Genomic DNA, 13,443 nt, shown 5'->3' with positions numbered 1-13,443 from the left:
CTCTTCTATGTTCTCATATATATATATATATATATATATATATATATATATATATATATGGTGTTTGCTTAGGTTAGGAGGTTGTTGATTTGTTTTCTGAATTCAGAGTCCGTCGCTGACATTTTCTTCTTTTGAGGGCTGTATTTGATGACGAGAAGGTATTTTGTTGTAACTCGTTCGAGGTGGTGACTATTTCTGCCATTTCTCCTTTTCCTGCCATCACCGGTTCCATCCTCTTCTTCCAGAGTGTTGTTACCTCCATCCCTTGCCTCTAAAGAGTGTCCGCCCCCTACCTATGCTTTCAGGGTCTGGTTGTTTGCTTTCTACGGTTTCCATATTGCCACAGTCACCGTCTACACGCCTAGATTGTTGCATACATCTTCGTGCAACTTTCAAACTGTCGCAGTCACTCGTTCGTGCTCCTAGATGGTTGTCGAACCCGTTCTTGCCATCCCAGAGCGCCACACTCCTTCCCGTGCGTCTAGATATTGCAGGTTTCTCTACCTACGATCCCAGTGCTGCAGATTCCCTCACTGTGCTTCGACTTGACAGGTGGTTCCCTCCTATAGTACCAATAGATCGTCCCCTTTTCCAACATTGTTCGCAGGCTGCAGCCTTCTCCCTCACTTCTTGGCAGGCTATCGATCACTCCCACAACATCCAACAGTCGCCGCCACTTGCAGTTCCTCTGCGAACCTTCGGGCAGCCACCTGCACTTGCTGTCCGCCATATCGCAGCCTTTTGCTGCTCCACCTACCAGCAGCCATCCACATTTGCTGGTGCACTCTGCCTTCCAACTGCCATCTGCACCTGCAGCCCCTTCTGTTCACATACATCGGCCGCCCCTCTTACCGCCGATGTCCACGGATATAGTCCTTAGGACATAGCCGGATTGTGCTAGTCTTGTCGCCATTGTCATGTTTTCTTTATTATTTTGAGTCTTGATTGTATCATTCATTTTTTGCTTAATAATATTTGCCTTGCATTGTTGTGAGTCGAGTTAACTCCGGTATCATTTAGTTTTAGAACTAGCCTAACCCTAATTCTATCCTAAGGTTCCTTAGAGGCCGCAATTTTTTTCTCTTCCTTTTCTTTCTTTTTCTTCGTCCTTTTTTTTTTTTTCTTTTTCTCTCTTCCTATCTTTTCATTCTTTTTCTTTTTCCTTTTCTTCCACAAATCTCAAACCTTCAACCATTCCCCCGAGGAGATACTTACTAGACCCCACCTGGGATAAAATACAACGAGATATGGGTTGTCTGCAACTGAGATTAGTAGAGATGGATGATGGAACCCAAGGGAAAATTACTCTAGACAATGACCAAGAGAGTCGAAGGGGTGACTAGGACAAAAGATCTAAACCCATTCCACATAGAAGACATTAGCGACGAGGAATACAGACCAAGCCGTTTTGGAATTCAATACTAGAGGAGACCAAGAGAGGAGCTCGCATATGGGAGGCACAAGAATTTCAGCATCAAAGTGCATCTACCAAAAATTTGATGGAGGCATGGATTTGTTTGACTTTATTGACTGGCTACAATCAGTGGAGCGAATCTCGAATAAAAAGTTGTGCCAGAGGATACACGGGTAAAGTTGGTCGCCATCAAGTTGAAAAGGAGCGGTTTCTTGTGGCGGGAGAACTTGCAGAGGCAGAGGAAAAGAGAAGTCGTGAAAAAAATTTCCAAATGCGAGAAGATGAGGAAGGAATTGCAGAGCCACTTTCATGCAGTCAAATTGTGATGCGCCGGTGGCACTGGCCTTAGTTTTTCTCGAGGGGATAGAGATAGAGAATGTAATACCAACGCCGCTCCAACTACTACTACATGACTTCCAGGATGTGTTGACCGACAATCTTCCCGAGGGATTGCCTCCACTGAGGGATATTCAACATATCATAAATCTCATACAGGATCAGTGTTGCTGAATCGACCCACCTACAGGTAAAGATCGACAGAGTACGAGGAGTTACAACAACAGGTGCAAGATCTCGTTACGAGAGGACTAGTTCGAGAGAGTACCATCCCTTGTGTCGTCGTCACCTTATTGACACCCAAGAAAGACGGGAGATTGAGAATGTGCATTGACAACAGAGCTATCAACAAAATTACTATCAAGTATCGATTCCTCATACCTTACCTGGATGATCTTTTGGAACAGTTGCATGGAGCCGCCATCTTTTTCAAGATCGATTTCTGTAGTAGTTACCCTTAGACACATATGAGACCAGGAGATGAGTGGAAGACCACTTTCAAAACACGAGATGAATTATATGAGTGGACAGTTATGTCATTTGGCTTGTCAAACACACCTAACACTTTTATGAGGTTGATTAATCATTTATTTCAGTCCCACATTGGAAAATTTGTGGTAGTCAACTTGGACGACATTTTGGTGTATAACAAATCAGAGGAGGAGCACTTACAATAGCTAAAGGTAATGTTCATGGTATTGCGAGTGGAGCAACTTTATGCCCATAGAAAGAAGTGTCATTTCATGATAGATAGGGTATGCTTTTTGGGATATATCATGACAAATGTAAGCATTCAGATGGACACTATGAAGATCGAGGCCATTATAAGCTAGACCGCACCACAATTGTTTACTGGCCTGAGGAAGTTCTAGGGCTAGCATCATTCTACCAAAGATTCATCAGGAATTTCAACACTATCACTGCCCCACTAACAAAGCTTTTAAAAAAGGAGTTTACATGGACAGCAGCAGCTCAGACCAGTTTCAACACACGTTGAAGGAGAAAGTGACCCAGACACCCGTACTAGCCTTACCGGATTTCTATCAGCCCTTCGAGGTAAAGTGTGACGCATCCGACATGGGGATAGGGGCAGTACTAAGCCACGGGGCATTCCATCACTTTTTTCAGTGACAAGCTGAATGAATCCAGTAGGAAATACTCATTATATTACAAGAATTTTTATGCCATTATACTAGCTCTGGAGCACTGGAGTCATTAACTGCTGACAAGCAAGTTCACGTTGTTTACGGATCACAAGACCTCAAAATTTCTCAAAAGCTACGACAAACTAAAGAGTTGACACGCCACCTGAGTCGAATTCTAGTGTCATTTGTGCTTAAGCACAAGACGGGGAGCCAGAATCGTGTGGCAGACACATTGAGTTTTCACCACTTGTTGATCACAACAATGCAGACATGAGTTGTGGGGTTTGAGGTTGTAAAGGATTTGATCACAACGGGGCAGTATTACTAAGCAGATGGCTATATATTCCGCTAGAGCCAATTATGCATTCCCAAGTGCTCGCTGAGAGAGGCCATTGTTCAAGAGAGCCACAATGGAGAATTTGCAGGACATTTTGGTAGAGTTAAGATTCTCGCCCTTGAGCGGGAGCATTTCTTTTAGCCCTGATTGATGATAGATGTGGACCGACACATCAGACAGTGTAGGATCTGCCATCTAACAAAGACAAGATGACAAAATGCGTGGTTGTGCACGTCATTACCAGTACCGAAGTCACCTTGGGTGGACTTGAGTATGGACTTTGTGATGGGTCTCTCAAAAATGTGGAGGAACACATACTTCGTGATGGTTATGGTAGACCGTTTCCCCAAGGTAGATAATTTTGTTTCCTATCATATCACCGATTTATACTTCCAACAGATCGTGAGGTTGCACGGGATTACAATGTCCATTACCTCCGATAGAAACGTCAATATAAATATTTGATATTTTCCAAAGAATTTTACTATATCAATAACATATTAATATCATTATATATTCGTACAACCGTTATAGGAGCACCATCTAAAACTTTATATCAATTAAGGTACTTTAGTATCAATATTCTTTTCTATATGCGCGCACAGATATATTAGCGTTCTCGGTTAATACCATAAAAGAGTAACTTCATTATAACTAATCATACACATACAATTAGTCTATGAAGTTTATATCATTCACAATTTCATATTACTAAACTTATAATACCATAATGTATTAAATATTTCATAACATAAGATTATATACATTCACATCGAAATGATCGATAAAATTTAATAATAGAAAAATCAATTGTATTAATCAAACATAAGTAACAACCCATATAACTGGTTTAGAAGAAATATAAAAATGATACTATAATTTAAGATGAGCGCTCACATCGATGTCGTTTAATCTGTCTTGACGTCAACTTTTCTAAAATTGAAAACCTAATTTGATATAAAATTTAATTAATTTATTATTTCAACAAATATTTAATTTTTCATTATTTAAGTATTAAATGCCAATATTTTATTTATAAAATCCTATATATATGGCGTCGGCAGCGGCACACTCTGCTAAGTTTTTGCCCCATTGCAATTCCTGGCGGTGAATCTCTCGGCTTTTCCCTTCTCTTCGGCGTCTCCCACGACGAAGTTCATGTAGCTACAACTCTAGTCTCTCCTGTTGAAGTCGATCGCTCCATGTCGTCTCCGTAGTCGACGAGGATCGCTCCTGCCTTCGTCGTCTGATTCCATTGACGATGGCACTATTTCTCGCAGTTGTCTCCCGTAGTCGACGACCTTTCTTTTTGCGGTTGTCTCCTTGCTCGCTCTAGACGAAGCAAGCTCGACAGACAACGCCCGAAGTTTGATCGTTTCCTTGCGGCCCGCCACAGTTTTTTTTTTACCGTGACCATCTTGTGAGGGAGATAGCCTCGACACTCTGTTTCTATGCAAATGCCCTTGCCGGCGACTTTCCCATTCATTCTTACTGAGGTTGAAACCATTACTCTCGCATCTTCTTGGCGTTTTGCTCTAGAGGGGAAATTTCTTAATGGCACCCAAAATTGGAGATTATTCGGAAAGAGTTTGATGCTATGAAACCATTGGACAGTTGAAACATTGGCCTACTTGACGGTCGATGTATACTTATTCAGCTATCTCATGATGCCGATCATACTCGCATTTTCTCTCGAAAAGTTATCAAGATCGACAATCATTTTATGAAAATTCGGAAGTGAACTGTCGAATTTGATCCAAAAGCATAGTCCCCTATCATTCCTGTTTGGATAAACTTTCTGGGGTTAAAATTACATTCGTTCAACATGAAAATTCTCTATTCTTTAGCAACTGCTTATGGTAAGCCTCTCAAGGTGTGGTAAGCCTCTCAAGGTAGCCTCTCAAGGTGAATAGTCCTATATTTGCCTTCACCAGACCCTATGTGACTTATGTGTTATTTGAGAGAGATATCACTGAACCAGCTCCGAATGAGATATCGATTGACACTATTCACAACGGGCATTGACAAAAGGTTGAAATAGAATCACACCCTTCTTATTGCTCTTGTTGTAGTATGTTTGACCACATTTCTACTATTTACTATCGTTTGCATCCTCATTTAAGGCCGAGTATTGCTAAAGATCAACTACCTACCATTATTGCTGAGAAGGTGCAATCTGATCCTCTTTCCAACATCGCAGTTCCAGATGAAGAACACCATATTACAGGTACAAATCCAAATGTGCTGATACCACTTACTGTTATTGAAGAAGACTCACTTACATATCAAGACACACGAGAGTGCTCCTTCAATCCAATAAAAGATCAGCTGGTACAACAAGTAGTTGCTTCTAATGTTCAACAACCCACACATATCCTGCACACTTCAGACCATTCCACTGATCAGGTGAGTCAATCTTCGGATGAGAAATGATAGGTCTTCACGAGGAGGAAGAAGAACAGAGGACAACTCGAGCTAGGGAATCCATTAGATGATACATTAGCTACTACTGACAATGACACTCATCTGACCAATTTATTAGCTGGCTTCTTCCCTAGAACTAGAGGCAGAGGCAGAGGCAAGACAAAATTGGGTCCAGCTACCTGATACTCATATTTTGGCACTTTTTGGTTTTTTATTTAGATCTCTCATGTATTTTATTGTATTTTCTCTTTTTTGAAACAATTTGATATGATAGTTTTTGTGTGGGCTGTGTGTCATGTTAGGGACCTCCCACAAAATCTATGTGTGTATTATTCCAAGTGTAAAATTCTTATTAAAAATTTTAATGAAAGTTCTCAACCTTATAATTGACTGAGCCCTAAGCCCTGAACGTGAGTCCCTCCCTTCTATACGTGCGATACTCGACTCGACCTCCATTACATGACAACAACACACAAAGCCTCTCCTTCCTCATGCAACATCTTCTCTCTCCTTCCTCACACTTCTTTTTTACAGTTTCTTCCTCTGTGCTGGCCCTCTCCTTCGCAAGTTTTGACGTTGTAGCTGCTTCTCTTCTCCTTCGCGTGCAAGCCTCATCTCCTCTACATGCATGAAAGCTCCTCTCTCTTGTTTTTCTTCACCACAGACATGCCACTCAACTCAATAGGTAAGTCGTTCAATAAATTAGAAAGTGAAATTTCTCCTCCTTTGCTTTCTGACACTTCTTGCTTCCTCTCTTCCCATTTCGATTTCTTTTCTCTTCGCTCCCTCTTCTTTCTTACGCAGCACTTCGTTTCCTCTCTTTGACTCTTTGATTTCTCTCCCCTGGGTAATAAAAACGGGACGTTACATTACAGTACCCTGAGTCGTACCTCTGTTAGCTCCATCCGATTTGTTCTTGGACCTCTTCCCATTGGATCCCCTGATTGATCCACATGTTCTTCTTCAGCATTCTTTCTCTTGTGTGTCTCCTTATGCTTCTGAGTAATCTGATAGTCGATCTCCACTCTTCTAGCTCGTTTCACTAGTAGCGAGTATTCACGGATTTCTAAAGGCACTTGACTGTCTGGTTGAATCTTTTAATCTCGAAATGAATCTATAACACTTTTCTTTTGCAATAGCGATCAACTGCTGCGCACACCTCCACAGTGCAGTGAATTCTGCTTCGTACTGCATGATTGTCTTCTCTTCGTGCACTAACTTGGTAAACTTGACCTGCATCTATCTTCGAGCGGATATGGGTACAAACTACTTTCTAAAAAGCTCAACAAACTCTTCCCAACTTATCGTCATGTTGGGTATGTTCTCTACCTATCCTGACGCTGCCCATGCCTCCACCTTTCAGTTTTTTCATTCATCACAGAATTAGCTAACGGTACTCTTCTTTCATTTGAATAAGTCATACTATTTAGTATCTTTTCTATCCTTATTAGTCAATTTTCTGCTTAAATCAGGTCTTTTGTTCTTTTGAACAAAGGTGGACGCAGATCTTGAAATATCTTCAAATACTTATCCACAACAACTGTAACATTTCCGAGAGATTGCGATTTGGACTCGTGAATCAGCTGAATCATCGCCGTGCTTATCTAGGTCAGGACATTCATTTTCACATTTATAGTAAATTGTACTTTATCATTTGCTATCCAACTCTCTTCTATAATTTTGGGTGTATCAATATATCCGAATGAATATAATTATGAATTTGAGTTAACTTTAATTTTTTATTTTTTTATTATTAAAATTTTTTATAATCTCCTTATTGTTCGTTTCATCAAGATTTCATTAATTAATACTAAACTTTGACTTTGTTACCACTTTTGTCACGATTGGACCCGGGGTTTAGAATTAATTAAGGCGGGTACATATGGTCGGACAGTATGAATTAAGATTTCTCTATTTTTTTATATAACTAGCTATTAATAAATGAAAGACCGCAAATCAAATTAATATAAAATTATATATTTAAATTTACCTCGGTATTTGTTGTCCGCATCTTTTGTAAATTTTTCTTCTTCCTTTGCTCATTTTTTAATCACTTAATTGAACCTAAAATGTTAATTTAAAACAATTGTAAGCTTAAACAAAACTAGCCAATACTCATACTCATAAACTACTATATGATAAGAGAAAAGATAAGCAATATATATACCAATTAAACTTTTAATAAATCAATATAAACATTTGTTCCTATTCAACTAATTTTACTATATTAATAGCATATCTATATCATTCTATATTTATATAATTATCAAAGGAGCATCGTATAAAAATTATGCTACTTAAGTACTTCAATATCAATATCCTTTTTTATTTATATGGACGGACACCTTAGAGTTCTCCTGCTAGTACCATAAAGGGGTAATTCTTTCATAGTCAGTCATGCAAAAACATACAATCAATATAAACATATCATTCATGTGTTCATCACATTCAATTCAATATATCATATATAAAATATACCAATGCATGCTATTAAGTAGCTACAAACATTCATAATAATGTGACCAATGAAGGAAAGAACATATAAATCAAATAAAACTTGTACAAGTATCATTATCTACTAATGCAAAATATTGGAGAAGAACTAAAATATTATCATAAATTAAAATGCGAGTACTCGCCTCGATGATGATTAATTTGTTATTTAATATTTCTTGACGTCGTCTCTTCTAAAACTAAAAGTCTAAAATAAATATGGTATTCATATTAATACTTAATTTATTTATTATGTTATTACAAATTTAATAAATTTTTTATTTTATTTTATGTAATCCTGCATATTTTTTTAGTCTATTATATATGTATATATACAGAATCCTACTTTTCACACACACATACACACACAGATATATATATATATATATAGATATTTTGTTATTATTAAATCACTTAATAAAAAAATCCCTTATCTCTTTCTGTTGACGTCGCACGTGGAAACCCTTTCTCTTCTTCGATGGCCGGCTTGAGCACTTGTTCCAATCGCGCTCCTCTCTTTTTCTTTGATGGCCGGCTAGGAAGTTTATGTGAAGTCCAAAACAGTGATGAAAAGCATAGAAATTGCTTGCACCGTATCCTTTAAATTTGGAATCAACCTTGAACAAAACCAGCCCAAGCTTATGCCAAATCATTTGTGTCAACTTAATGTTTGGAAATAAAAAACTGATCTTTCTTATGGCCATCATCATGTATTCATGTTCCTTGTCAAACATACAAAATAACTCAAAATAAAATTACTAATGAAAATAAATAAATTATGCAGGGATCATTGCTTGATGCAATGCTTCCGATGCAAATGAACATGTGAATTTCTCACAGTAGTGAGGCTTATGGCATTTCGGTTCTATGCTTGATCATTCCAATGCATTGTTGAAGTTGTTGAGTCTTGCATATCATCTTTAATTGTGTTAAGTTATTAACTTTGCAGCTTATTGTATGACAGTGGTATCGGCATTTGGCATTGAAAAGTCTTTGTCAAAATGAAGGCATATGCTCTATACGGATATGGAGATGGAGAGGTTTTCTGATTCAGGTTGTTAATGCATCGCTTTGTGAAGCTTGATAACTTAATAGAAGAATACAACTTTTTTATAAATTAGTCTTATATAATGCAATTAAAAGTGATAAATATCTTATTCATATTTTTTTATAATCCTCTTCATGTATACTTTGATTGAATCATATTGATGATTATTATTTGTCAAGGAAAGAAGTTTTTTTGAAGTTTTTTTAAGTTAAATACACCAATCATTGTTAGTTATTTGATTGTGCATCAAAATATTCTTTGATTTAAAGCTATGTTCTGCTGGTAGACATGAAATATTATGAGAACTATTTGAGCGAGAGGGAGGGAGAAACCTATAAAAAATTTAAACATTGCAGAGCCAGAATAATCTTGTATGGAATTTTCTGAACTTGACATAAACTTTTTCCATTGCCACTTATTTGCATTTCTTGGTCCACCTTTGACAGTATGCTTTTCAAACATGTATTGTTATAATATTTTCAACTTGAATAATGCTGAGAAGTGCTATAATATTGTCGCTCTTTACTTCACTTTTGCTGTTAATTACATGTTACTCTTCTGAAGTTAATAATCTAGTTCAACATAGCTCAGCGTCTCTGTAGTAGAAATCTTAATTATAATGCTTTTTAATTGCAGTAGTTATATGTTGGCTATACTTGTCCCGGCCTAGCTTGAGAATTTAGAATTATCAAGGTGTGAATAGATTGTTGGACATAAATTTAATAATTATGGGTCGGCTACATGAAGCTTTTTCTCCATTGTGACTTATTGAGTGTCATTTTTTCATTTAATTCTAATAGATTAAGATCATTTTTTATACAATATGCTTAGGTATTTTCAGGTCTACTTCTGACTTTTTTAACATAAGCTGAATCTAAAACATCTACTCTCTTAACTAAATATATAACATTTTCTAATCTTATTGATATCAAAACTCATTATCAATGCTTTTCCTATATTAATAAATTTTGATACATTGAAAAAACTATTAAAGCAACTAAAAGCAAAGAATTTAAACTAAATTAAAAGTTGAGTAATTCTAACCACTCTTTTTTGGTTGCATTAGTGCAAACAATTTCTCTTCTTTCACTCATTTTAATCTCGAAATTTTTTCTTGAAAATGATAGTTTAAATTTTGTGAGTTATCAACACTCAATGGGCAATCATATTTCCAAAATTAAATTAAAATTGAAATAAGAATAAAATATGCATGTTTATTATATTCAATAAATTAATACAAAATCTTTATACTTTAAAAATGTAAATGTAGAATGTATCAAGATATTCCGCTATATAATATGAATAATGACATATTCTTTGTACATTATTGCATATTACATTCGTCACAGGAGCACCATTTATAATGTAACATTTAAAATACTTCAATATCAATTTTTTTTTTCATTTTATGCGCACAGTAACCATAACATTCCTAGTAGTTAGTGTTATATGCAGGTGAATTCCATTTGTCAACATTATGGATGTAAACGAGCCGAACACGAGCGAGCCCAGACTTAGCTCCTCTTTGGCTCGTTAAAAAATATCACTGTTCGTGTACGAATCGTTTATATTTTGAATACAAAAAATGTGTTTGTGTTCGACTCACTTGCTTAGCGAGCCAAACACGAGTTGTTCGCAAACAAAGAGTCGTTTTAACAACATTAATCACACAGTTGTAGAATATTAAGGGTGAGGCAAGATTTAAATGCTACTTTTTATATTAAAATATCATTTAAATATAATTTACTATATTTATATTCTATTTTTTTAATTAATATTTTTAATTGATTATAAATCTATTAGCCTTGTGGTCAATTTAATTTTTTAAAAGTACTACCATTAATATATATATATATATATATAATTGATGAGTAGTATTGAGTCAAACACGAACGAACAAATCTTTGTTCATGTTTGGCTTGTTTATATATCGATCACAAAAAAGTTTTTGTGTTTGACTCGCTAGCTTAGCGAACGAATCAAACACGAGCTGTTTGCGAACAATGTCATTTTGACAGCCCTAGTCAACATGCACACACACACACATATATATACATTGTATGGCTAGTCAACTAGGGCTGTCAAAATGACATTGTTCGCAAACAGCTATATATTAAAAGAAATTAGTATTTGGCAAAGGCCTAAGTATCGATTTTCCATGCGCTAGGCCTCATGATGAGAGACCGCGCCATGTGCCTAAATATTCGAGAACACAACGTCACTGGGGATCGAACTCGTGTCCTTAGAGGACTTACAGTGAACTCCGCCAACCAACAAGTCACGGCTTGCGGCGCACACACACACACACACACATATATATATTAAAAAAAATGGTCGACGGCTGTGATCTCCAATCATATACATACAACCACGATGTCAGCTGCGGTCGAGAGCTTTGCTAGGGTTTTCAATGGAGATTTCCGTCGCATTTGATTCTACCGCTCGAAGGAGAGGGCCTCACAACTCGTTTTGTCGACTCTTGCTCTGGTCTGTGTCTGCGTCGACATTGTTGATCGCAGATTCTGGCTCGCATCTGCTTTGGCTTGTTTCGACGCTGCGCCTTTCCCTGCTTCTACGCCAGACAATTTCATTTCTGCTATTTCGACGCTTCGTCTGTTTGCGTCTACGTTCGTGTTTCTCTCCGGCCCGCAACAACTTCTTTTCTTCTGCTTGTCAGGAACCCGTTGCAGGTGAATGTCACCACATCTTCTTGCTCTGATGGCACTTCCTTCTTCTTTGGCTAAACCGACAAAGTCCTCCTTTGCCCACGTGATGGGTAACCCTTAGGTGGAGTCCGTGGTGGTCTTCCCCTCAAGTTATAAGGATTATCGCGATGATACAGATGATTGTCATTTTGTTAAGAAGGGAAGTAGGAAATGTGAAAATGCAACGATCTTTTTCTCTGACTCAGAAATTTCTACCATAACGGAAAAATTCAAGTTTTCTCTTATTGAAAAATTTCAGTGGGGACACTCACCTATGGATGCTATCAGAAAGAGTGTAGGCAAGTGGAAAGTGGAACTCGTGGATGAGAGACATGTGTTGATTCAACTAATAGTGGTTGAAGACTACACCCGAATTTTCTTCAAGAAATATCTTAATATCGCAGACAAATCAAGGAAATTACTCAAGTGATCTCCTGATTTTGATTCAAATCATGAAACTTTAACTGTACCAGTATGATTTAGTCTACCTGGTATCAAGTTGCATTTTTTTCACCATGTGGTTTTCTACTCTATTGAAACCATCTTTGATGACCCTTTGAAGCTAGATCTTCCTACTTTCAATCTAAGCAGATCTTCTGTGGCCAGAATACTTGTGAAAATGGATATTACTTTACCTAATGTTACTGAAGTCTGGCTGGACACAACCCATAATGAATATTGCAACAAATCATCATGGAACACAGACCTCCCGATTGTACTCACTATAAGATGTTTGGGCATATCCTTAATAAATGTCACAAACTTCATCCTAATTTGAAATCTAAGGTTCAAGTGAATAAGAATGGGTCAACCCCACATGCTCTGGACATTTTAGTCCCACCTGGGAAGGATACTACCAGACAGGAGGCGTCTTTTGCTCCTATGGACCCCCCCTAATGACACTGCTGTTACTGTTACTGCGAGTGATGTGATGCTGACACCTTCAAACTCCATAGAAAACCATACAGATGGAATATTACCTACAAAGTACAATATTCAGATTGATAACCAAGAGAACCTTGTAGCTCTCATTCTTCAGGAAGTATCCGGTGTAGAGGCAACTCATACTTCACATATACTAGAACCTATTGTGGGTACTACGATTGGTAATCCTTCTGCTTCAATCCTGTAATCCTTCTGCTTCAGCTCTACCACCACATCAGACTGATTATTCAAATGAGGAATGATAGATTTACACTTCCAGAAGGAAAAAGAAGAATAAAGATCTACTTGAACTCAGGAGTCTTATGGATGATACTTTGGTTACTTCGGGTAATCGTACGCACTTTACCAATCTGTTAGTTGGATCCATTCCCAGTACTAGAGCCAGAGGCAGGACTAGATTGGTATGAATCTCACTTTTTCAGCGCCCAGGTGTATTTGGGTTTTTTTAATTTTTATATGTAACCCTTTTTAACTTTTTTGTGTATGTTATACCGTGTGGGTTGGGTGCCTTTTTTAGGCCCACCCATACAACCTATCCATATTTTTTCTCTTTAATATATTAGCCCTTGGGCTTTTTTCAATATATATATATATAT

The 13,443-nt window shown here is 37.3% G+C and overlaps 1 protein-coding gene across 1 annotated transcript in view; it reads left to right on the top strand.

Annotated features, from left to right (window-relative positions):
• The window catches only part of LOC110018628, a 100,192-nt gene that overhangs the window by 15,948 nt on the left and 70,801 nt on the right, over nucleotides 1-13,443 (top strand). Inside the window, exon 8 of the mRNA XM_020715990.1 lies at nucleotides 9,114-9,203. Within this exon, the coding sequence (XP_020571649.1) occupies nucleotides 9,114-9,203 (90 nt within the window). The remainder of the gene's footprint in view (nucleotides 1-9,113; nucleotides 9,204-13,443) is intronic.

The sequence above is a fragment of the Phalaenopsis equestris genome, unplaced genomic scaffold (genome assembly GCF_001263595.1).
Source record: "Phalaenopsis equestris unplaced genomic scaffold, ASM126359v1 Scaffold000028, whole genome shotgun sequence".
Lineage (NCBI taxonomy): Eukaryota > Viridiplantae > Streptophyta > Magnoliopsida > Asparagales > Orchidaceae > Phalaenopsis > Phalaenopsis equestris.
The sequence above is the reverse complement of the archived record's forward strand: the minus strand, read 5'-3'. Positions and strand labels throughout refer to the sequence as shown.